The sequence below is a fragment of the Strix aluco genome, chromosome 5, assembly GCF_031877795.1.
Source record: "Strix aluco isolate bStrAlu1 chromosome 5, bStrAlu1.hap1, whole genome shotgun sequence".
Classification (NCBI taxonomy): Eukaryota; Metazoa; Chordata; class Aves; order Strigiformes; family Strigidae; genus Strix; species Strix aluco.
Genome location: NC_133935.1, coordinates 73,452,638 through 73,478,423, shown reverse-complemented (window position 1 = coordinate 73,478,423; position 25,786 = coordinate 73,452,638). Strand labels below are relative to the sequence as shown.

Here is a 25,786-nt window from a genome sequence, read left to right as displayed (position 1 = left end):
TGTAACTGTACTCAGGTTGAGACAGACTGTTCATATACCCAGCAGCACACTGTACTGTAGCATGGATTTGTTGACTCTCATGTACACATACACACACTAGGGCACAGAGGCTGATACCCGCTGAAACAAAGTAGCAATTTACATTATCATGAGTTATGGTGCTCACTTGGCATGTTATTATTGCTTCTATTTAAATAAAATCCCCTAAAGTTTATTTCAGACAAGATTGAAATAACTGTAGGTACCATAAAGCAGTTGGTAGGAACATTTTGTTTATATAGAGGTAAAATATTATAGTTGTTCAACAGATTGCAGACTTCCTTTTGTGGGCATTTGTAATTATTTGGGACCTAATCCAGTTCCTAGTAAACTTGGTAGGAATCTTTCAGTCAGTTCCAGAGGGACTTGTATCAAATTTCTCTAAGTTTTTGAAGATGCTAAATTTTATGAAGTTTAGTGTTTGCCAGGTGCCTGATGTGGTGAGGACCAAGACTTCCTTTGGGACCCAATATGTGCAATGATACACTTTGCCATGAAATCATCTTAATTGGATGGGGTAATGGGGATCTTAATGGGTCTACCTGGTCGCTGCTTTAGAAGTTGTTTGTATAATAATATAGGGAATAAACAAGAGGACCCGAAATCTTAATCTATGAGCAACAGTGTGACTGAACTAGCATAGCAAAGATGTAATGGAAGTGAAGGGAGGAGGAAGAGGCTGTTGCTGTTGTATATTGGGTTCAGACACTTGTGCTGTGACCCAGCTGTAGAGGGAGTTGGACATACCGATGCTCTGTAAAAGGGGAAAAGCTCATGGCCTCCATCATTACTCAGGCATTGCACAGACCACCAAACAGATCAGGTAGGTGGGGATTTTTACTGGCAGAATATAGGGGATGGTGATGATGGGAGATTTTAATTAATCAGTCATCTGTTGGAAGCCAACAAAGGAGAATACCAACTACCCAACATGTTTTACAATGCACTTAGAACCAAATTTTGAGACAGTGGGAAAATCAATTGAAGGGGAAGCTATTCTGTTTGATACCAACTCTAAGAAAGAAACTGTTCAAGAACAGGGAGAGAAAAGGCAGCTTGAGTGAGAATTACCCTGGGATGACAGAGCTCACAGATTTCAGGAAGGGAAAGAAGTTGTGTAAAAGAATCAGAACAACAGGTTTCAAGGGGATATGAGAGGATTGTGGGCATAATCTCTCTGGAAGGGAGTCTGGAGAAAAGAAGTTAAAGGAATTGGTTGTTCCTTAAATTAAAAATACAAAGACAAAAAAGCATAGTAAAATAAATCTGCCTAAAATATAAGCACCTTATTTATATCAAGCACAAGAAGGAACCATGTAGAAAATGAAAACTAGTTTGGATTATTCAGAACAAGTGTAAAAGAACAGCAAAAGATGTGGGGAAAAAAAAAATCAAAGAAGCCAAGGCCAAAAAATGTGAACAAGAAAAGATTGTGTACAAGAAGGATCATGAGGAATAACAGAAATTGTTCTGGAAGTATATTTCTGCTAAGAGCGAGTTTCAGGAAAGTGTTGCTCTACTGCTTAACAGAAGCACCAGTCTTCACTAGTGGTATTAAGAGCATATGGAAATCTCAGCCTAGAATAGAGAAAGGACAAATTGGAGAGTACTTAATGTGTTAGGTGTTCCCAGGTTAGCTGTGCCTGAGACATGCTATATGTGGAAACTGGAAGAGCTGGGTAAATCAGTCTCAGCCCTGTTAGCAATTACCATTGAGAAGCTGAAGAAGAGAAATGAGAGAGTGTGAAAAAACAGAAAAACTGATCCTTAAAAGCATGGGGGAGCTATGGAGGGAAGAGGCCTATCACAGGTTTACAGATCATTTTTGTTCCTAGAGAAATTACAGAAAAATATTCAAATAATTTGTAAGTAGCTGGAGGAAGGCAACAAACAGCAGTCAGCATGGGTTTGTTGGAACTATCTAACACCCTGTAATGAGAGATTAAAACTTGTGGAAAGGAGCAAATGTCCTACATTTTCACTTTAAAAACTTCTGAATGCTGTCTCACAAGACTCCCCTGTAAACAAGCTAGTGAACATCAAGCAGTGTCTTAATGCAAGCGCATGGGATATAGCTGCAAAACTGGTTGGATAAAGTAACCTCTAAGCAGCTGCTGCTGTTTTACCACCATGTGTGTGTTCCACAAGAGTTTATTTTAGACACTATTTTGTTTTTTTCAGTAATAAACTGGATTATTAGAAGGTACACTTATTAAATTTGAAGTTGTCACAAAGTTGAGAATGGATTGGAAGGACACCAGAGAACAGGATGAGAATTGAAAATTATCTTGACACGTTGGAGAAATGGCTTGGGGAATAAGGTAATATTTAATAGGTCTAAGTGCATGGTGCTACACTTGGGCAGAGTAGCCATGTACAGGACACAGGACAGCTGGTTAAGCAGTCGGTTTTCAAAACAATATGTCAGTCATGACTATTACATGAGTAAACATAATCAAGCTCTTGTGAAAAGGGATGGATGGGTGAAAAAGACATATAGCCTCAAAATGCATGGAGTAATTCATCTGTTGTACTCAGTACTCTGCTCAGCTCAAGCACTGGGTCCAATTTTGAGCATCACACTTCAATAAAGATAGGGCTAATTGGAGGGAGTGCAGAGAATAGTAGTGAGGATAGCTGAAAAACATGACTTGTAAGGAAAGAATTCAAGAAGCAGAATTATTTACCCTAAAAAGTAAAGACAGATAGAAGAGAAAAATTTTAAGTATGTAAATAAAAAACCAAAACACAAACAAACAAAAAACAACCAAACAAACAAAAAACCCCAAACCCAAAAACCCCAAACCACTTTGAAGTTACACAGATGCATCCAGTACGGATAGCTTAAATTCTATCAAAGTACTAGTTTACACAGCAGAAAAAAAATTCTGATAGTAAGGTAAGACCACTTAGAACAGGTTAGATGAGAAATGTGTAAGTTTATTTATTAGAGGTCCTTTAAAATACAGAAAACACGTCCAAAAATGATACAAGTGCAGCTTTGTTTCAGTGGCAGTTTGGAGATGACCTGCTATGGATCCTGTCAGCAGTACCTTCTCTGATTCCCTATTGAGTGTGTTACATTACTGTGCCACACAATGCATTTTCTGTTCTGTAAATGTTGTGAAACATTATTGTACTTTGAATTAAGATGATACCTTTTTTTTATTTCAGTATGTGCAGAAGCTTACAATCCTGATGAGGAAGAGGACGACACAGAATCTAGGGTATTTAATGCTTTGAGTCAAATACTTACTTTTTTGGTTCTTGGGCATTAAATTTAGGAAGAAAATAGGGCTGATTATGCAACTTATGTAACCAGCATTACCATTGCTTTCCAAACGCATTCTTATTATAATGTACTTTAATAATCTGTGAGGTTTTCATGTTAAAAGAACATTTAAAAACTCTCTGTAATAGTCATCCATGTATGACCTGATGTGAGTGTTATTCTATACCACACCTTTGATACATGGTCTGTTAAGGAAAAATTTTGTGCAGTTATATTTGCCCAGAGAGTGCCTGCTCCTAAAAGTACTTATTCGGTATCCTCGTAATCTTGCAGGAATTTCCTCAATATTCTAGTATTTTTCATAAGGCAGAAAAAGGTAAATTATAAAATCGTTAAGATTTTGAAATGTACAATGCAATACCTAATAACTGTATTTAATTCTTACGTCACCCTTTTAAAGGCATTTGCTTAACTTTTAATATAAAATAGCATAAGAATGACTTTTAAGACAAGTTTAAATGTTTGTATTCTACCTAATTTCTAGCTTGTAAAACTGTCAAAAAGGTTATGCTATAGTATCACAGCTTTGAAACCTAGCATGCCTTTTTAAGCATATGAGTTGAATGAACAGCTTAACTTGATTGCTACTTACATTAACCAGGCACCGGTAATTTAGTAAATCTCTGGCTCACACAGATAGTGTCAAGTCTGTTGTTTACTCTGTGAAACTTCTGATACAAATTTAACACAGATACTATTTCACAAAATATTCTTCAGGAAGTTGTCATGGCAAATGGCTAAATGTAACAGTGGTGCTTTTTATAAAACATGCATGCTCCAAATATGATTAGAGAGTAGTAATGTTTACGCAGCAATATTTGAGATAAAGGTATCCAGAATGGCTTGCAGAAATGAACTGGATTCTACAAATGTGAAGATCTTGTTAGCTTAAATACAGCAGTGCTAATGCTATGGTGATACGTTATTGAGTGTTTATTCAAATCCTGAAGGTTTTGAAATGAAAGTGTTACGAAACATGGCCAAAATCTTGGATAAAATGCTTAGCTTAGCTCAGTCCTTCAGCTAGTGCTGCTATATGATATAACCACTTTAAAGGTTTTTCCATTATATCCCCCAGATTATTCACCCTAAAACAGATGATCAAAGAAACAGACTGCAGGAGGCATGCAAGGACATTCTTCTTTTTAAGAACCTAGATCCGGTAAGAGACTCTTTGTAATGAACAACACTTAAGAGTTCTGCTAAGAATTAATTCTTTCGAACTTTTGAACAGAAGTTTACAGATTTGGCTTTTGTAAGCTCTTATGTATGCTTTCTTGACCATTTCATAAACTCCAGAAGTGTCATTTTTATAACTATATATATATAAAGAGCCTTTTGTTCACCACCATGAATGATAGTCTTGAAGTACATTAATATGAATGTATACATTAATATGATTGTAAAGTATTTTATTTTAAATCTTCTTGCTGTACACTGATGTATATAAACTCTTCAGTTAATTGGTACGTTTGTTTCTACTAGTTACTTTTTATCATCCAGAAGTGTGCTGAGTGCTCCATCAAAATCTAAAATTACCCCCAAAGCCTACATTTTAGCTATAGATGTAATTGAACAAGCAAGTTACGAAGTAAAATGAAAGAGAAAGGCAATAGCAGGGTGTTTATGTTATTATTTCACTTAATAAAGATACTGTAAAAATGCTACAGATCATTTTCTATGCAGATAATTTCCTTCTATTGCCTACAAAAACAATTATGGACTTTTAAGTAAGCTTAAATGCAGTGAATGAGTGATCTGGATCAGACAAAGGTGATAATGCTACAAAAAAGCACAGGGTTGTTTAAGGGAAAAGGTGAGTGTATCAATCAAAACATGCATACTGAGGTTGGCATGACTCACAGCACACCAAATGGTTTCCCAAGAGAATTGATTCAGTGCTGTCAAGGGGAGGGAGCGTGGGGGAAAGGGAAATAATTATGCAGAGTTTTAAGCATGAGAACAAAAAGTTTTAAATTTGATTCAAGAAGGAGCTGATGGAAAGACTAGCCTGCAGCTCTGTTTGGAAGTCAGGTGCTGTTACAGAGAATGCAGGTTAATTCGTGCTGTGGGTTTCCAGCTCCTGCTTTTGCCTGCATAAAGGCTGAGCCCTGACCCTGGATGCCTGTTCCCAGAGAGGCCCTGAGGAGCAGTGAGCCACAGACCCCCAGTTTTGCAGAACCCTGGAGTTGGAACTATAGGAGGGCATCAAATGTCTCAATGTAGGTGCTAATATGTGTGCATTCTTGGGACACTAGGGATCCTAACACAGATTTCCTAACTCCCTCCCTCATGCTGTCTGTTTAATGGGTAATTAATTAGCTGTTCCACTATACTGGTTCAAGCTAAAGTCACCCAAGCATTTGCCCCTTCCACTCCTGAGTTACTTTTCTGCATAACTTCAGGGATACAGAGTGGTTTGTGGGCATCTGCTATGGATGTGAAATTGCTTTATTATATGTTTTCCTTACAGTTGCTGTGTCCTGGCTTCCACTTGGCTGGACCATTGTTACATTAGCCTGCCAATGGCATTTTGGCAGACCCCTCTTGCTTAGCCTCTGAGCACTTCTCTCTTACGAACCCTGTGACCCAACAGATTATCGTGTGACTTAGAATCTGCTTGTGATGTTCATTTTGAGCTGCTGCTTTCCTGATTCTGGCTTTACACAGTTTCTTGGTAGTATCTGCTTATAGTATCAATCCTCTGGATGAGATCTGCTTTCCCTTCCAGTGAGAACTAGATCTTCTGTCTAAATAGTCATCAGCCACTTGGTCTGCAGGACAGGCTTTGTATCAGCTATATTGTAATGTTGTGTAGATGTAGAGCATTAAACTGTTCCAGTGTGGGCATTTGATATAACTCTTCAAAGAAATATTGAGAGATTACTTCCCCTGTTTGTGGAGGTCTTCTCAGGACTGTGCTGCTGTCTGGATACTGCATCCCCTTGATATTTTGAACTCCTTTTTTACTTTCTGCTTCTGAATCAGTCACTTGTAATTGCTAATAGTTCCCACAGTCTATTCCAGGTGTTTAGTAGAAGACTTCTTAGCTGAGTCCCCCCTTTGTGGTGCTGTGCAATCCAAAGCCTTGAAATCCACTCCTGGGATCTCCCAAGTCTTATTTACCCCACTTTGCTCAGATTGTCCGGTGGATTAAGAACACTTCCTTCTGCTTTAAATCCTTCACAGACAGCATTCTGGAAAGTTGAATAAGATGATTTTTGTAAAGGAATTCATTCATAAGAGGCATTACAAAGCTACTGAGCTCTGAAGATAGCAAGGGTATTAAAATGTAGCCTTCTCCAGATTGTCTTGCTCCTTCTGTGGAGCCACAACCTGCAGTCCCCAGGGGACTTCTCCCACTCCTCCTTCTTGTTCTTCTGCTAGACAGTGACTCAAGAGCTCTGCCGCTGTAGTTGCAGTAATTTAAATGTTTCTGTCCCGCTTTCTTCCTTACTTCTGTTTCTCCACCCTGCAGTACAAACGCACGTGGTGCCAGCTGCTGCAGTTCACTCTCTGGTGTATTAGTGAAAACTCCATCTTGGAGAGAGATAATATCTTCAACTGCTAAACCTAAAGTTTCTGGAGCAGAAGTTAAGCTGTGTATTGACAGCATCTCCTACTCCCACTGCTTTTTTTCTTGCATTGAACTTCAGCCTCTTTCTGCTATAGTCTGCATATGAAAAACATTGTTTCAGAGGTCAGTGAGTTAGAGGGGAATAGACAATGTAAAGAGCTTAATGGCTTTTCCCTGATGGCCTTTTAGCAAGGTGTCAAACACCATTCCTAGATAGGCCACCAGTCTGAAATACAGTATAGCTACATGTCTTACAGCATGATCAGAATTGCGTTCAGTACATAATGCTAAATGGAGTTCACATTTTCTTAAATCCCACCCTATCACTGTGTTTTAATTTAAGTGGAAGGATAAGATAAAAGCAGAAGAAGTTGCAGTAGTTAGGAGGTGACTTATGGTGCTGCTCAGCATTTTAATTAAAGAGTCCATCTGAACAGACAAGAGCCTTCACATAAAAGTGAAAAACAGTAGAACCATTTGGATTGAGACTAAATGAGAGAGAGGAGAAAAAGATAACCTCCAGACTTTGAGACAACTTAAGACTTTCTAAACACACACAACTCTTTCTTGAGCCTGCATTTACCTGATAGCAGTTTTTGAATATCAGAAAGGTAAACTTATGGAGAAGTATTTTTTAAATATCAATATTTCACATACTGGCTCTGATTGAAAATATAGCATAATATAAAGGAACACCAGTTCTGGTACAGTTCCTTGAGCAGCACTCTATGTTTTAAAGGCCAACTCTTATAAATTCCTTAAAGTCTGTGAAGTTACTTGAATTTTCTTGAAACTTTCTTTAACTTTGTGGATTGATGAGGATGTGACCAGTCAACTAACATCAGTTCAGCAAGGTACTCCTTAGTTAACTCCATTAAATAAAAAGTACTTTTAAAGAATTGATATGTTAGCATTCTTGTCACCTTTCTGGGGTCTTAATCACTTCCCATCTGGATGCTGTAACTCAGTATCAGTTTTAGCTAGTGTATAGCACTATTGAAAAAATTACTGGAACAGAAGAGTATAGATTGAAACATGCATGTGCAACAAGATGAGGGAAAGAGGTTTCCGCAGCTCTTTGGCTACTTTTTAGAATACCAGATCAGGAAAGAATCAAGAGAAATTCCAGGAGCAGAACTGTGTGGATGAGTGAATTAGAAGAGAGAAAGGTGCATTGAGATTTTTGTTTTCCTCTCCACATGCTGTTAATCTAACCTATGTTATATTAACTCATTCCTCTTCTAAAGCACCTCTTCCTGTTCTTCCCAGAAAAACCTCTTCCTATTAAACCACAGTATTATTTATTGTTCCTCTCAATTGCCTGCCACACCATTGTCAGAAATCCTAATATGACTTTATTCTCCCAGTATTGCCATGGTGTACCTGGATGCTTGCTCTGCATGCATGCACAAAGCATGTTACCACACCTCCTCCGTGCTCCAGATGCTGGAGGTTACTGGCAGTGGAATCAGAAGCTGCATGCCCTCTTTCCTCTCCACTTTCACTCTGTATAAGCCAGCAAGGAGAAAACAAGATGATGACCAGATGCCTTGGGCCATTACTGAGGATAAGCCCCAAGTCGCTGTTACTGGAATTTGTCTCTGTTCAGCCTAATAGCTTTTTTATCATTGGAAGTAATAGCAGCAGCAACAGCTTGTCTAGTGGCCAGGGCAGCCTTCTATACTTCATTTTTACAATGCAACTCAGAGAAGTTATTCATTTGTTTTTGTCTTTTAAGAGGAAATTTTGCTGGTGCTGACTAACAACAGGCTATTTGGTTTGGCTGTTATGGCCCATAGGCCAGCAGTTAAAAAACCCCATGAGCCTATTATCAGAGTAACAGGGTGGCTCAAGGGACTGGTACCATCAAAGCTGTGCTGCACCCTTGCACTTAAAGTTTGAATCCTTTCTTTTGCAAAAATTCACAGGCAGTGTTAGATCTCTGTTCTGTTTTAGGGAAATTTTATTCTGGAGAGCTTTGTCCTGATAATGCTTGTAGAATATATTTCAAATAGGTCTTGACTCTTTTCTAAAAGGTAATATATATTATAAATATTGTTCACAGAATCATCTAGGTTGGAAAAGACCTTGAAGATCATCTAGTCCAACCATTAACCTAACACTGACCATTCTCAACTACACCATATCCCTCAGCGCTATGTCAACCTGACTCTTAAACACCTCCAGGGATGGGGACTCCACCACTGCCCTTGGCAGCCCATTCCAATGCCTAACAACCCATTCTGTAAAGAAATGCTTCCTAATATCCAGTCTAAACCTTCCCTGGTGCAACTTGAGGCCATTACTTCTTGTCCTATTGCTTGTTACTTCGTTAAAGAGACTCATTCCCTGTTCTCTGCAACCTCCTTTCAGGTAGTTGTAGAGGGCGATGAGGTCTCCCCTCAGCCTCCTCTTCTCCAGACTAAACAACCCCAGTTCCCTCAGCTGTTCCTCATGCAACATGTGCTTCACCAGCTTCATTGCCCTTCTCTGGACACGCTCGAGTAATTCAATGTCCTTTTTGTAGTGAGGGGCCCAAAACTGAACACAGTAATTGAGGTGCGGCCTCACCAGTGCCGAGTACAGGGGTAAGATCCCTTCCCTGTCCCTGCTGGCCACGCTATTTCTGATACAAGCCAGGATGCCATTGGCCTTCTTGGCCACCTGGGCACACTGCTGGCTCATGTTCAGCTGGCTGTCAATCAACACCCCCAGGTCCCTCTCTGACTGGCAGCTCTCCAGCCACTCCTCCCCAAGCCTGTAGCGCTGCTGGGGGTTGTTGTGGCCCAAGTGCAGCACCCGGCATTTGGCCTTATTGAAACTCCTACAGTTGGCCTTAGCCCATCGCTCCAGCCTGTCCAGATCTCTCTGCAGAGCCTCCCTACCCTCGAGCAGATCAACACTCCCACCCAACCTGGTGTCATCTGCAAACTTACTGAGGGTGCACTCGATCCCCTCATCTAGATCATCAATAAAGATGTTAAAGAGGAGTGGCCCCAAAACCGAGCCCTGGGGGACACCACTCGTGACCGGCCGCCAACTGGTTTAACTCCATTCACCACAACTCTTTGGGCCCAGCCATCCAGCCAGTTTTTTACCCAGCAAAGCGTGTGCCCATCCAAGTCATGAGCAGCCAGTTTCGCCAGGAGAATGTGGTGGGAAACGGTGTCAAAGGCCTTACTAAAGTCAAGTTAGACAACATTCACAGCCTTTCTCTTCACAAATATGCAAGAGCAATTTCTGGGCATATTGCCACTCATGCACCTGGGGAATTATTGTAAGAGAGCACAAATATTGATTAATCAATTAGAATTGATTAACTTGAAGGAAGATGAAACAAAACATAATGCAGCTGTGTTTTATGAATAGTGGACTTCTTTATAATTAAGGCCAAAGCATTCCTTGAAAAGTGCTACCAACAGAAGATTCTCATAATGCTCGTAAATTCTCAAAAATTTTGGTGAAGAATTAGGACTACAGATGTTGGAGCAATTAATGGGAATACATATATATATATATATATAAAAAAAGAGTGAGCTCAGAATGCCTGGACATGTTAATACTCTGCCCTCTTGGATGCCACAAAGTTCTTTGCAAACTAATGGGTTCCCAAGCAAATAGAACCGCACTTAATCCTGTTTTTTCCTAAGGCAAGATTAATACTTACAGCAGATTCAGCAAACAGGGATTCTCTCCACCTTGCCTATTGTATCAGAAATAGTGTGACTAGCAGGACTAGGGAGGTGATCATCCCCCTGTACTCAGAACTGGTGAGGCTGCACCTTCAGTTTTGGGCCCTCACTACAAGAAAGACATGAAGATGCGTCCAAAGAAGGGTCACAGAGCTGGTGAAGGGTCTAGAGCACAAGTCTTATGAGCGGCTGAGGGAACTGGGGTTGTTTCATCCAGAGAAAAGGAGGCTGAGGGGAGACCTCATCGCCCTCTACAGCTACCTGAAAGGAGGTTGCAGCGAGGTGGGTGTTGGTCTCCTCTCCCAAGTAACAAGCGATAGAACGAGAGGAAATGGCCTCAAGTTGAACCAGGAGAGGTTTAGACTGGATATTAGGAAAAATTTCTTGACTGAAAGGGTTGTGAAGCATTGGAACAGGCTGCCCAGGGAAGTTGTTGAGTCACCATCTCTGGAGGTGTTTAAAAGATGTGTAGATGTGGTGCTTAGGGACATGGTTCAGTGTTAGGTTAATGGTTGGACTCAATGATCTTAAAGGTTTTTTCCAACCTAACTGATTATAGAATCATAGAATCATTTATTGAAGATGTTCTGCAAAACAACTGCCCAATGGAAGGTGCCTTCATATTTGGCTTAAGAATTTTGGAAACTATTTGCAACTCTGAATTACTTCTGCTCTTTTTTTAGCAAACTGGTAAAAAGAACCAGCCAACTTGCTTAGAGGCCTAGTTACAAAATATGAAAAGTGTCACTGAGCCAGACTGATGAGCATGTGCATGATATTTGAGAGGCAGAATAGTAATTTAACATATAACTGTGTGGAGGAAGGTTAAGGTACATTCTCAAGGAAAATAATATTGCTTGAAAATATTGATTATACATCAAAATACAATTTAGATTCTTTGACAGTGAAGAAATAAATGCCTTTTGATTAGTTTACAAGTGGGCATTACACAATGGAGCTAAACATTTTGAATTGGATCAGTGCTGGTAACATATCAGAGTTCTAAGGGAGTATATGTACATGGTTTTGTTCTGAAAAACAAATGTGGAGAGCTGTAGACAAGAATTCTGTAATTTAGTCTTCCTCCCCAAGGTCCTGACTTGTTGATTAAGAACTCCTTTTCTTCCCATGGTTTCCTCGCCTATGTTTTGATAACTTTTTCTTGCTCTTTTTTGCCCCTCCCCGCCCCCTGCCCCCCTTTCTGTTCTAGTATTCTGTCTGCTTCATTACCTTCTTAATACTATGCTGAGCATTAATTTGTTGGTATTTCATATTGCTCAAAATGAGGATAAGGTGGCCAACTTGGGCTCAGTTTGGTAAAATGGTTGTAGAGATAAAGAATAAAGTGGTTGATGAACTCAGGGGCAATAGAACAACTGTGGATTCACTTTGTTCATATGATAGTCTTATGGTTGTGTTTCAGAACATTATAATTTTTACAAGTCATATGAGATAGGCAAGTCTTGTTACTACTATTGTACTGAAGTGCGAGGCAATCTCATGCCTGCTTAGATTGTGCAGATGTCTTGGATCTAAAAGGGGAATTAACTGAGATTTCCTGTCTACCAGGGAGCACTCCAGCAGCACCCTCATCCTTCTTTTGGGGGATTCCCAAAGCATATATAATCCCAACACACTATGCAATACTTTTGGGATTTACTGCATCTGTCTTAATAGCTAGAGTTTACCAGCTCCTGTCAAATGCCAGATTAAGATTGTCTTGGGTTTTGTTAGAAGTCGCATCATTTAATCGTAGAAATGTAGCTGTGCCTTCTATCTCCTGAATACCTTTTCTTACATAGTGGGGAAGGACATTTTTCAGAAGTTACTTTTTATATTTGTCATTGTCATGGCTTCCAGTGACGATTGTGTCCTACTTTCCGTTTTATCTACAGTGCCTTCATTGATTCAGAATGGGTAGCACTTTGTCAAAAAACAAACATTTGTATCAGCAATTTAAACATTGATGCTTCTTGGAAGCCCCAGTGTTTGAGTGGTTGAGTTAAGTATGGAGAACTTTGTTCTTTTTCCTTTACAAAATAGCTCACAGTAAATCTATAAATTGATATTAAGACAACACATACCTGGCACAGTGGTAGCAAATCACTTGGTAGTCTGGCAGTAAAAAGAGCTATTGGCATTTGAGAAGGGCATGTAATGGTCTACCAGCTCTCCTGAATGAATCAAAAGCTGTCTTGCAAGAACAGACAAGTGACTGGATTTTTAATCTGTGTGAAATGTATACTAAATAAAATGCAGTTTTAATTATATTCAGTGTCCATTATCTAACTGTTTTTTTTTTTCCAAGGAATTGTCTTCAGGTGTAATTGCCATGTTTGATTTGTTGATTTGAAAGAAATTGAGGCTAACATACTGTTTTCAAATAATGCAACGTGCATCTTCAGGATGGTACTTTATGTGATACAAAGAATACGTTAGGAGAGTTGTGAGTGATTATTTGCAGTTTTTCACTTGACCTGGCAAAAAGGATGGAATCAGACACTGTTCCAGGGGGTTGCCCTTGGTAAAGCAGTTATCATTCTTGTCTGGGGCTTTATTCTTCTGTATCTCATATAATGTCTTTTGTTTGGAACTGATTGTAAACATGCACAAAATTTTGTACATTTCATATATGAAATGGCAATACATCAAGCTTACACACATCTTACCTATGCATGGGTATCATCACAGGCCAAGATTCATAAAGGTACCTGGTATCCGAGTTGCATTTTAGGCACAGTAAAATATTTCCTAACCTGTAACAGAGTGATTCATAAAACCTCTGCTTAGGTGCTATGCTGTTCATAGGCACCATCATAAGTACCAGAGGTATTTTTTGACATTAAAGTTCTGCTTCTATGCTAAAGGTTCATGTGGCTACCATGGGACAAAGGGGGGGAGAGGGAGCAACTTTTTGTCACGAGTGTGTAGTGTTTAGAATACTTAGCACATGAAGACTGTGAGGGAGCATCAGATTCCTAGTGAAATGTTGATGAAGAGCATCTGTGTAGCTGCTGTTGAGGAGTGAGAGCTCACAGGAGCACAGCAAAGAGGACAAACTAGCAGAGACTTTGTAGTTGAGGTAGTTTAAGCAGATGGGAGTTTGAAGGGGAACTGGAAACTGTGCAAGACAGTGTGAGACTGCTAGCGTTGGTGCAATGACAGTGATGATGGGCCACAGGGAGTGCTTCCCAGCACCAGCTGGACCAGCCAACCATAGCACATCTAGAGGTTTAAACCCAGATCCAGAGGTACAATGTGACCATCTTTGTCTCAGGCTGCTGGGAGTGGCAGGTGTGTCTCCTGAAGGCTGGGGGGCAATGGTGGCTTCACCTATGGGATATGTGCTGTGGTCAGAGTTGCCAGCTGCAGGAACTGCAGAAGGACTGAGAAGGACTGCATAGCATCAGGCAGGATAAACAGGAGCTTGACAGCATCTTTTAAGGGTCCACCAAAGAGACAAGAGTGCCTTTCTACAGCAGATGGAGGCAGCAATCTGTTGACCAGCCTTGCTCTCAAGTGGTGCTGTGACAGCATAAGGCACAACACACAAGCTGAAATAGAAAAAAAATCTGTTTAAGAAAAACCTTTTTTACTGTGAGGGTGGTCAAATGCTGGAACAGGTTGCCCAGGGAGGTTGTGGAGTTGATTTACACGTTTTGGGACTAAAGAGGTAAGAATATCTGCTAACTGTTTTTTACTAGTTATCACAGTCACAGTCACGTGGCCTTCATATTAAATGTTTTCTTAGTTCAGTATTTTGAAGGCTTTAATTACAGGGAAAAATATCGTTTGATTGACTAGAAATACAGATTTTGTTTGTCAGAAGATTAAGAAGGATGCCTAAAGGCAGAGTTTGACTGACTGCAGTAGATTATTTTGAAATTTTCCATTCTTGTCACCTTTATTCAGTTCAGTAGTTGGTAACAACAAACTAGATCATAAAACGTTCTCTGTCCCTGAGGCCATGCAGTGCAGTATGACATACGTATGTACAGCTAAACTCTCTTGCACCTTCCTCTCCTCCTAACCCCACTAAACCAAGCAACTAACCAGGGTGGTTTTGTGTTTACTGGGAAGAAGCCCTGGCTCAAGCATTCTTCCAAGCCATGACGAGGGCTTGTCAGTAGGAGTGATAGTTGGCACAAGCCAAAACTGTACCAGCTGTGCTGACAATTGCACCAAGAGCAAACCAGCCCAGACCATACCATGTCAGTGCCTGAGTCCATCCCCTGGTCCTGTTGAGTTTGTACTTCTTAGTTGTAGTCTCTGATTCTGACTGATCTAAATATGCAAAAGTACTTTCCTAGCACAGTTCATTTAAGTTGGTATAAAACTAGGGTAGTACCATCTTGGTCTAAGTAAGAGAGGGGAAAAAACCCACATCATCTCCACTTTAGGTGATATGAGAGGATATATCATGCTGGCTGATGCTGATAAAGGAGCTAATGCTCCTTTGCAGTCCTGCTTCCCAGCAGTTAAATCCACACTTGAAAGCAAGGGTGATTGAGACAGTGATGATGACTGTAACTATGGCATAGTTATTCACTTGTCTGTTGCTTCAAATGCTTTAGACAACTAACTGACATTAGGTCAGTTTTGCAGATTCTGTAGGAGTTCCTTTTAGTTTACATAGGGAGAACTGAAAAGACTGAAGTAATATTACCTATCAATTTAAGCATGAAAGTTTTTAAAATGCAACTCCTGTACCAACTTTTCGGTCTCTCCCAATGGCACGCACACACTTTTCTCATTCTCTGAAATGAAGTACAACCCATTCACTGATAGTAAAATGATCCTTCTTTTTGCAAATACATACCTGTCCATACTAAAAAAGGTACTAAATAGAGACATAGTTAAATGATTCCTTGCTGGCCTAGGTAGGCTGCATGATGTCTTACTGTAATTTATGATGATCAGCTGTACTGAGGATGGATGCTGCCATTCTGTTGTTCTTTGTGCCCACACACAGTGAACTCTGTGAAATAAAATTGTATTTAGCTTCCATTTTTTAAAAAGGCTTGGATAACATGGTACTGCTGATATTTTTAAAAGCTTTGAGTAAGTGAAGAAATTCAACAGAATAAGGGTGGAATTCATTCCACCTAATTTTATCTGTCTAAAAATTAAGTGTCTGTGAGTTACAGTAGATCTCTCTATCATAAGAGGAAAGAAAGGGGAATCTCTAGAGAATGATTCTGAACTATCTAGTATGGTTATCTCTGTGGGCTGCAGAAGGACTCTCGAGGACTGGCTTAGGCTGGTCTTCTTTGGAAAAGTAAATGCCATCTTTTGATGGCTGGAAATGCTGTGAATTGAACCATTGTAAAATGCGTGGGATCTAAATCTACAGGCATTTCTCTAGCATGATTGTCACTAGAATCTGCTTGTTACAGGATGATACGTACTTAATAAGTTTCAAAAAGTAGAGGATAATTTTGTATTTATTATCAGAATTTTAGGCATATTGCTGGATAGACTGAAAATAAAATTTAAATTATTAAGTTATCTTTAAAACTCATATTGTTAATCCACAATGAGCTGTGTTTGGGTTTTTTAGATGTGAATGGTTACATTTTAGCAGATTTACACCAAACAAGACAAATTATGTAATTACTGATTTGGTTTTGTTACTAGACAGTCATAACTCAGATGATGATATTTTGTTAGTCTGTTAATATTTCTCTCTAAACATTTGTATTCCATTCAAATTAACAAAGTAGTTTTATAGCTGTGTGTAAATTCCTACTTCCCAATGAGTCCAGCATTATCTTAATCAAAGCACTGCAGACCTTTATGGTTACATCTATCCCACCATTGTGCTGGCATTGTATAATTTAGATTTTCGAAATACTTTATAATCACTTTGAAACTTTAAATTCTGTTCTAAAGACAAAAACAGGTAAGTGTATTTTTTGTAATAAGGGATACATTTTTTTTCTTTTAACTGTATAATGTCACGCAATTGTGAAGCGTGAGATTCTATCTTCAGATGCTTATGAGCAATTTATATTGCAGACAAGATCTATGTTATTGGCAGGGACAAGAAGGGAAGCTGGGCTCTGAGCACTGGAAGAGGAAAAAGCTAACACTGAACACTAAATAAAATTGTCTTTCTGATTCGTCCATGCGTTTCTGTCGCATGAATATTTTCCATCCATGAACATTTTTTATCTGCATATTGGGAGGCTGGACAGTTAAATTGAAGAGTAAAATTTTAAAAGCAGATTATAATTTCTTGTCTTTGTCTGTGTTCTTTTAAATAGGAACAGATGTCTCAGGTGTTAGATGCAATGTTTGAAAAGCTGGTTGAAGGAGGGGAACATGTCATTGATCAAGGGGATGATGGTGACAACTTCTACGTCATCGATAGGTGAATTGCTATGTCTTATTATAGCACAAAGTATTATGCAAAAGTCCATTGAGAAAAATCTATTTCTCTACATACTTCTATTTAGCTCTTACATATGTTTGCATGGGAGAAAGAAAAAACAACACATGTGAACTAGTACAGCTCTGTCTGAGCTACAGAGAGTGGTTTTTGAAATGAGGCAGATTTTTCATATGGAAATGTGCCCCTGTCCTCTTTATGTATTGCTAGATCCCAAAGGCATGTCCTATGATGAGTGACTAAGGACTTTGGGCTTGTCTAGTTTGGAGAAAAGGAGGCTGAGGAGTGACCTCATTGCTCTCTACAGCTTCCTGAGGAGGGGAAGTGGAGAGGGAGGTGCTGAGCTTTTGTCCGTGGTATCCAGTGAGAGAACAAATGGGAATGGTTTAAAGCTGCACCAGGGGAGGTTTAGTCTGGACGGTATGAAGCATTTCTTTATCAAAATGTGGTCAAACACTGGAAAAGCCTTCCTAGAGAGGTGGTTGATGCCCCAATCCTGTCAGTGTTTCAAAGGCATTTGGATAATGCCCTTAATAACACGCTTTAGCTTTTGGTTAGCCCTGAAGTGGTCAGGCAGTTGGACTAGATGACCATTGTACGTCCCTTCCAACTGAAATATTCAGTCAGAAGATTGTAGAAGTATGTCAGGATTCTTTTCTGAAGAGTCAATGTTTTTCAGCTTTGTGAGGTTACAGTTTGTCATCTCTTATCCAAAAAGCTGCGGGGACTTCACAGTATTCTGTCAGCCTTGCAGTTTTTAGGTGCAGTGAATCACGTCTAAGCCCCTTATCAATGAAATCATTGTACAGATTTTTGCATTACATTCACATGGTTTATCAACACGTACCATACAAATACTCAGTGCTGAACAAAATAATGGCTCAGCATCAATGGGAATGGCTATGTCATGTTTTAAAATATACCAGATTTTACTACATTCCCAAAGCCAAAAAATTACTAATTTAATGATGGGGCAAAGAAATCCACAACATATTACATAAATATATATCTCTATTTTATCATCTTATGTTGCTTTTCATATACATTCTTTTGTTTTCTGCATCTCCTCTATTTATTACATTATAAATTACTGCTTTAAAATAGAAATGTTAAATAACTTGTATTATTATTTCTGTGATCATATCATAGCAATTTTTGCAAAGACTTGTTATATTTGTATTTAATGTGTTTAAAATGAAATTAAGAAGCAGATACTAAGTTAGATCTTAATTTTTGATTAGTTCTGGTGATCAATAGATCACTTTACATCCAGTCTATCTTTAAACTGTGTTAATGTAAAAACTAATAACCATATCCTTCCCTTTAAAAAGGAACTACTTTTATTATTTATGGAAGTAATTGAGATGTCTGCAAGATGTTTAATAAACAAGCAAATGTATGTTTCAAATGCTTTCTCTTCGGAATTCATGCTATAAAGAAAACATACTGAGAGGCTGCTTAGCAAAGATGAGGACTCAGTTCTACTCACTGTGTTTATATATTTTATTAACAGAGGTACATATGATATTTACGTAAAATGCGACGGTGTTGGGAGGTGTGTTGGAACCTATGATAACCGAGGAAGTTTTGGTGAGTTGGCCTTAATGTACAATACACCCAGAGCAGCTACAATTATAGCTACCTCTCCTGGTGCCATCTGGGGTTTGGTAAGTGAAATATTGTTTTAAGATATTACTTGTTTTAAATACTTTATGTAAATCGCAGTGGTATGCTATATCAGCATTTAAAAAATGAATTATAATTGCAGAAAGTTTAATTTTAAAAATTGAGAACTCCCAACACAATAGTGTCTTTTTCCAGAATCTGCAGAAGGAAACCTGAGGTTTAAGAAAACACTGAGTTTTTAAAAAATCTTTTTGTTTTATTCTATTTTAATGATAATTTTCCAAGTTGCAAACCACTTGACAATTACTTAAGACACATATATAAAATGCTTTTGCTCATCTTGATAGGAAATGCCTTTGGTTCCAGAGTTAAATTCAAATATAAGATTATTTATCAGTGTTATGCTATCTGGATCTTTGGCAACAGTAATATAATTTATCAAAAGAGTAAAACTGGGATAGCCATCTTCTTCAAGATGTACATATCAATCTAATGACTGATCCCAACAATAACATTTTCCTGTAGAAGTGAAATGCATGGTTTTGTACCAACTTAATCTATGACTTTGGGATCATGGCAGAGTTTAGGACACTAGAGGAATGGCTTTAAATTGGATTGGGTTGTATTGGCCCCAAGTCCCACCTGTAGCAGTGAAGGCTTGCAAAGCATTTCGCCTCTGTCTGTCACCAGGACACAGTCATATGATGTTAAGAGAAGAAAACTGCATACGTGTAGTTTTTCCATCTGTCTGCTTCACTTGGATTGCCAAATGCTAAGGAATGTCCAGTTGGCTGTTTAGGGCAGCAATGAATCTTGTTCTGCTGAAACAGCAGAAAGTGGACTGCGACCTAAGGCCCAGATCCATGTATTTTGGTTTTGTTTGTACAATAATACAAAAACCTCTTTGAGTACATATCAATATGTATGAGACCTCAGGGTAATGAATAAACTTTGTAAATAAAATATTGAGGATTTCTTAAAGATCTTAAATTACCCACTCAGCGTTCATTGTGTAGCCAGCCTGTTTAGGGTAAACTGTCTACCCCCCTGTATGTGAACTCTGTATGTATTCTCTGCCCGCTTTTCACAACATGAATCATATCAGGAGCTTAACTTTAGGAGCTCTTGATTGACCTCTAGAGGAATCTTTCTCAACTGACTGTATGGAGAGACTATCCAGCTAGTTTGACAGATACACTGAGTGACTAAAACTTGTTAATTTTAACATATTCAGACATTTCTGAAGTATCTTCTACCACAGACATATTTTCAGTTAATAAACTCTTTCTCATTTTGTGTTTACAGGACAGGGTAACATTCCGAAGAATCATTGTAAAAAATAATGCCAAAAAGAGAAGAATGTATGAAAATTTTATTGAGTCATTGCCATTCCTTAAATCTTTAGAAGTAAGATTTCTATTGCATTATTTTAATGGCTGTATCAGAGGTACCTGATAAGATTCTGCTTTTGCACAGCTTAAATTTGGAATTCAAATTTTTTCCACAATAAAATTTTGCATACTTTTGTTTTGAAGAAAGACCATATTTTTGTTATTTCTAAATTTTCAGGATATAGAACTATTGTTAATATTGTATTTTTTTAAAAACTATTTTTTTACCTTTACCTTCGTTTTCTTAAGCTTAATTTTACTAGATATTAGCCAAACAAATTAAACAACTCCTTAGGAAATTTCAGAATATTTTCATTTAACAGTTATATATTTATATGCATGCTTTTCTGAAAATAATTTTTGAAGACTTGGGATATATAGACGTCTTACAAAAATGGAAGGTCTGTCAAAATATCTAGCTGTTAAGACTATAATATACCCTCTGGAACACTATTCAGGAGTTCTTTTTTTTTAAATGATTATCAAAACAGGAAAATAAAGATACTATTTTCTACTCTATACTATTCTGTGCAAAGATTCATGAAATATGAAAGGACTTTCTAAATATAATATTGTAATGTTAACCAAATATTTCTCACATTTTCTTTTTTTAAATGAAGGTATCTGAGCGTTTAAAAGTGGTTGATGTGATTGGCACCAAAGTGTACAAAGATGGAGAACAAATCATTGCTCAGGTACAGTTTATTTCTAGTTTCAGTTTGTCTTTTCCAACAGGTAACAATTATCATGTTATCTATTTACAATACATACTTTTAAACTATGTTTTTCTTTCTCAGATGAAACAAAAACAATGAATCTTGCATCTAAGAGAGGTGATTATTTTGTTTCAGAAGCTAGTTTTTCACTTACAATACTTTGAAAAATATGAATGAAGGAGTCAACATTTTTAGTATACTCAGAAATTCAAACTACATAAAAGAATGTTTGCTTCCAACAAGGAGCACTGAAGACTTAACCTTGGTTTTGTTGTTAAAATATGATAATCTTTTGAATAAGAATGCAGAAGTAAACTCTTCTGGGTAGGCAACTGAGTTTGTCTTGCCCCAGAATTATTACTGGATGTCAGCTAGCCCTTGGAGACTTTTTATACTGAAAACTCTGTAAGTGAAGTAATTTGGAAGGAATACAAAGGTGGAGAAACAGGAGTAAGGATCCTAAAATCTTCCATAACATTGTTTTTCTCTGCTTTTTGTATAAGGCAGTCAGCTATGTCTTTTCATGAAGAGGCCTTGCTGTCAGTTCTGTATAGATGTTTTGATTATGTGCCTGGAGTATGGTTTTCACATTAAAAGGGATTTCTTCTGCCACAGGTATCAAAAAAATGAGCTTCAAGACACTGGCTGCAAATATTTTAATGTTACCATGAAACTAAAAAGGAAATTTCATGTTTCCTGTACTGATTTTATTTTTTTCTTTTACAGGGTGACTTGGCTGATTCTTTCTTCATTGTGGAATCTGGAGAAGTAAGGATTATAATGACACGAAAGGTAAACATCCTCAAAACACAGAAATTTTTTTTTTTTTTAAATCTTGATGTATTCTAAGTGTTAAACAGTAATACTACCATTGTTACTAATTTTGCTTATGCAATCCTGAGTTCAGCAAATCTCTTATTCTCTCTTCCTTTCTCTTTCTTTTTTAACCTGATATTTCAGGGTAAACAAGATGTAGAAGAGAATGGAGCAGTTGAAATAGCTCGATGCTCAAGAGGACAGTATTTTGGAGAACTTGCTCTTGTAACTAACAAACCACGAGCCGCTTCTGCATTTGCTCTTGGCACTGTCAAATGTTTAGGTATTGTTCAATAATATTTTATATCTAATATAAAATGATACATAATCTATCTGGTTGTTTTTCTTGTGAACTCTGTCTTTCTCCAGAATATAAGATTTAATTACATTTAACCAAGTAAGACTGTTTAAGTACATCATCTATTACTGTGCATTCCTATTTACATTATTTATCTGCAAAAAATGTTCGCAATTGATAACTGGTTTTAAACACAAATTCTCCAATGTTTCTTTGATTGCGTGGAAGTAAAAATTGCTTCTGGACAGTACAGAGAGTATTGCTGCAAACCATCGAATAGCTATCGAATAAATGTCTAGTACTCTGCAGAAAGATAAAGTATTTCTTTTCTTAGTAGACTGACTCTCATCCAAGAAATATCTGGTAAAAATTCTGTCCCGTTTTATCACCATGACTTAAGCTTTAACAAATTCTTTGTCTTCACCAGCTGTTAATTTATTAATTCTGTCACACTGTAGTCTCAGGCACAGGAAAAGCAAAGACCATAGGAGTTGTGCTCATAGCCAATCTTTTGCATCTATTGCTTTTCATGATCTGATGTTTAGCTCCTAAATATTTGCATCTAACTATGGGAAAACAGTAAACTCCAAAGACTGATTTGGCATTCCTGAATGACAGTTTGATTGCCAAACCAGTAACCAAAAAGTTTCCCACTTACTTATAAAGGTATTATTTTTTAAAATCCTTATATCCAGACACACAAAGATGATCAGGCAATAAAGATCAAAGATGACAGAGAGGAAATTATAAGAGGCAGTGTTGAGGAAGTGTGTCGTTACCCAATATGGGTGAGTCACTAAGATCTCTGGCACTTTCCAAATAGCAGAGGTCTTGAACTTTTCTCAGGAGCCAAGAGACTGCAGGCCACCAGGTTGGAAGCTGGTTAAAGTATGAAGTTTCCCTGGCCTATCGGCTAGAACTATAGACAATAACATTATGTGATCAGGTAAAGAGAATATTCTGGTTGGCTACGCATTGACATTGCATGTGAATTACTGTCTCCAACTTTTCGTACATTTGCTGGAAAATAAGTATCTATTACAATTTACACTGGGTGGAAGCAAGTAAAAATAGCAAGGAAATATGCTAAGTTAGACCTCAAATACAGCCAACAACATCTGCAAAGGATGTGGGTTTTTTTAAGTCTCAAGGGTCTTAAAACTGTTATTCTGTGGAGGAATCCAGGCCCCTCTAGACTTCTTCAGCAGCTCTTGGGTGACATAAATCTGAATATGAAAATACTTTCAAAATAAGAAATGCGGCAAATTCTAAGTTTATTTATGAAGTTTCAAGACAGCAATGTGTTGGTTGATCTTGACTTTGCTATGGTAAGTGGTTTTCTTCTGTGCAAAGTATATGCCTCAGTAGTATCTGTCCTGTTATCCTTTAAAATTTTACATTGGAATGTCACAAACACCAAGATTAGTGTCTGCAACTGACGAGCATGTTATATTCTTTCTCTTTCTCTCCCTTTTTATCTTAGTTATGGATGTGCAGGCATTTGAAAGGCTTTTGGGACCTTGTATGGAAATTCTGAAAAGAAACATTGCAAACTATGAAGAGCAGCTAGTTGCTCTGTTTGGAACAAACATGGACATTGCCGATCCCAGTGCATGAGCTAAACATTGGAGCGACAAGATCTGTTATGAGAATATAGCACAGTAGTGGTTAGTCCACTGAGAAATTGTCTCTCTTCCTATAGATGCCAAGCATTTTCTGTGATTTTAAGAGCGGGTTTGGGGGTATTTTTTTGACTTATTACAGTGGAAATACTAGTAAACAAAACAGGAATTTAATAAATTGTGGACTTGATTTTTGAAAGTGCTTAGCACTGATGGTTCCATCCGGCATTAAGATGACCTGTAGTAGCACAGCACCTTTGAAAATCAAGTCCTTTAACACAGCATTTCCTTAAAGAGTAGATTTCAGAAAATCCACATGCGATGAACTTGTTAAACCAGCTTCTGTTCTTCAAAAAGGTTACAACTTTTCTGGAAAGACTGTTAGTTTGAATGTGATATGTTGAAAGTATTAGTGCACACAAAGTGTTTATATGTATTAATACAGAAGATATACAGTAGATATTACTTTCTGACTATTACAGTTGTCATGATTTTATGTTGCATTTATCACAGATGTAGTGAATCACAAGACTAATCGTAAGATAAAGCATGACAATGCATTTTGTGTAACGCTCATGACCCAAATCTGATTTTTAACATTTTGTAATTTGTTTTAAAGTCCTCTTCGTTTAATATGTCATGTTTCAGCACGACATTGTAATATCTTATGCAATTTAGAGGACTTGTATATTTTTGCAATAAATTGCATTTTTTATTAGTTACATGTATTCTGTACAGTCTAGAGTGAGGACAGCTGACAAATTAACCTTAATGCTTTAAAAGCAAAGGCAAAGGTCATTGTCATGTTCTACCTAATCATACATAACCTCTATTGTTTTCCTTCTTCCTTGTTTTATATTTATGCATTTTGTCTTCTCTATCTAGTTAAATTTTTTTTTTTTAGATTTTTTTATCTGTTAAATATTTTACCTATTTCAAATGAAATGATCTCTGTATATCTCTCTTCTTGCAGTCTAATCTTAGCTATCAAAGACCAGATTCAATTACTGAAGTGGTTGATATCAAAAGCCATGCTAAACTAAGCTTGTCCTTGAAAAATCCTTATAAGGAAGTAAAAAAAATATTTTTAATTTAAAAGATCAATACTTCAAAAGCTTTGCACAAGTCTGGAAAGTATGTAATTGATAAAGCTAACATGTCCTGCTTTCAAAAACCTGTAGGTCACCAAAAAATAATATCTTTTTAGTCATAATAGCATGGGATACCTTCTGAGACTGAGGAGAGAGAATATCATCTTAATTAGGAGCACAGGACTCATTGCTTACAAGGGTCTGTGACTGGAAATTTCAGGCACAGTCCAATTTTAATACTGCTTACTGACCTATCTGTTGATGTACATGGAAAGTTAGTGCACATAATGGTAATTGGCAGTAGTTCTGCCAAAATGATACTACAAGAGTTGTAGGAAGGCTGCTTATGCCCTGTCCCAAACACCTGAATTAGAACATCTTTCCTTCTTAGATAATGACTTTTCTAATGCCATATATTTGTGTATGTTGATGTAATTATTATCCTATAGTTAGTGATATGTTCTGACAATTTATATAATCATACCTGTATATGAAATTATGATTATATAATATGATAACAATATATAATTTATATCATACAGTATGGTATAAATTATAAGTCAGATTCCTAACAAAATACGATCTGGACAAAATTTACAAATTTCTTTTTTTTTTTAACCTAGAAACCTGGTATGAATAATTGCACATATGATAACTTGCCTTTGTACTTTTGATTTATGGAAAAAAGAGAAGCCTGTTATACTAGAAGGAAATATCAGGTAACCAAAATCTACACTCTTGTCATTCTGTATGCTTAATCTCTAAAAGCTACCTATATTTTGCACTAGCTTGATGTGATTAAGAAAAATGCTAGAAATTACTTGTACGGCAGTAAACTACAATCAAGGCCATAAATGCCAGTCACGATATTTTCAATATTGTTGGTTATATTTAAAGTTTCCTTACAATAAACAACACTTTTATATATAAAAACCTATGTTTATTGATATTTTTGTGTTTTAATTGCATTATCATAAAGTTACAAGTGACCTATTTATATTCACTTAGTAAAACATTCATAATTAACACTTTCATGTTGATTTTCATAAATGATGTTATGCAGATGCTCTGTCTACTCAGCACAGACAACATGTTGGTGTGGGAATTGTCATAGCTACTTTGTATTTGATGATTTGCTTGTAGTTTATAGCTGGAAAAAAGCTGTGGAGTGACAAATTTAAGATAATCAGAGACTCTGGATTTTCTGAGTCCCAAAGTACAGCTTCATGTTGCAG

At 37.4% G+C, this 25,786-nt stretch overlaps 1 protein-coding gene across 2 annotated transcripts in view; it reads left to right on the top strand.

Annotated features, from left to right (window-relative positions):
* The window catches only part of PRKAR2B (protein kinase cAMP-dependent type II regulatory subunit beta), a 92,770-nt gene extending 67,286 nt beyond the window's left edge, over nucleotides 1–25,484 (top strand). The window contains exons 3-12 of one of the 2 annotated variants that reach the window (XR_012623652.1): nucleotides 3,214–3,266; nucleotides 4,410–4,493; nucleotides 16,867–16,973; nucleotides 18,505–18,658; nucleotides 19,923–20,024; nucleotides 20,629–20,703; nucleotides 21,451–21,516; nucleotides 21,685–21,823; nucleotides 23,322–23,505; nucleotides 25,175–25,484. Coding sequence is in view for 1 of the 2 variants with exons in the window: in XM_074827795.1 (XP_074683896.1) it covers nucleotides 3,214–3,266; nucleotides 4,410–4,493; nucleotides 16,867–16,973; nucleotides 18,505–18,658; nucleotides 19,923–20,024; nucleotides 20,629–20,703; nucleotides 21,451–21,516; nucleotides 21,685–21,823; nucleotides 23,322–23,455 (914 nt within the window). In the remaining variant the exon portion in view is untranslated. Of the gene's footprint in view, nucleotides 1–3,213; nucleotides 3,267–4,409; nucleotides 4,494–16,866; nucleotides 16,974–18,504; nucleotides 18,659–19,922; nucleotides 20,025–20,628; nucleotides 20,704–21,450; nucleotides 21,517–21,684; nucleotides 21,824–23,321 lie in introns of both variants that reach the window. The other variant, XM_074827795.1, reaches the window with a different exon arrangement.
* Nucleotides 25,485–25,786: the final 302 nt, after the last annotated feature.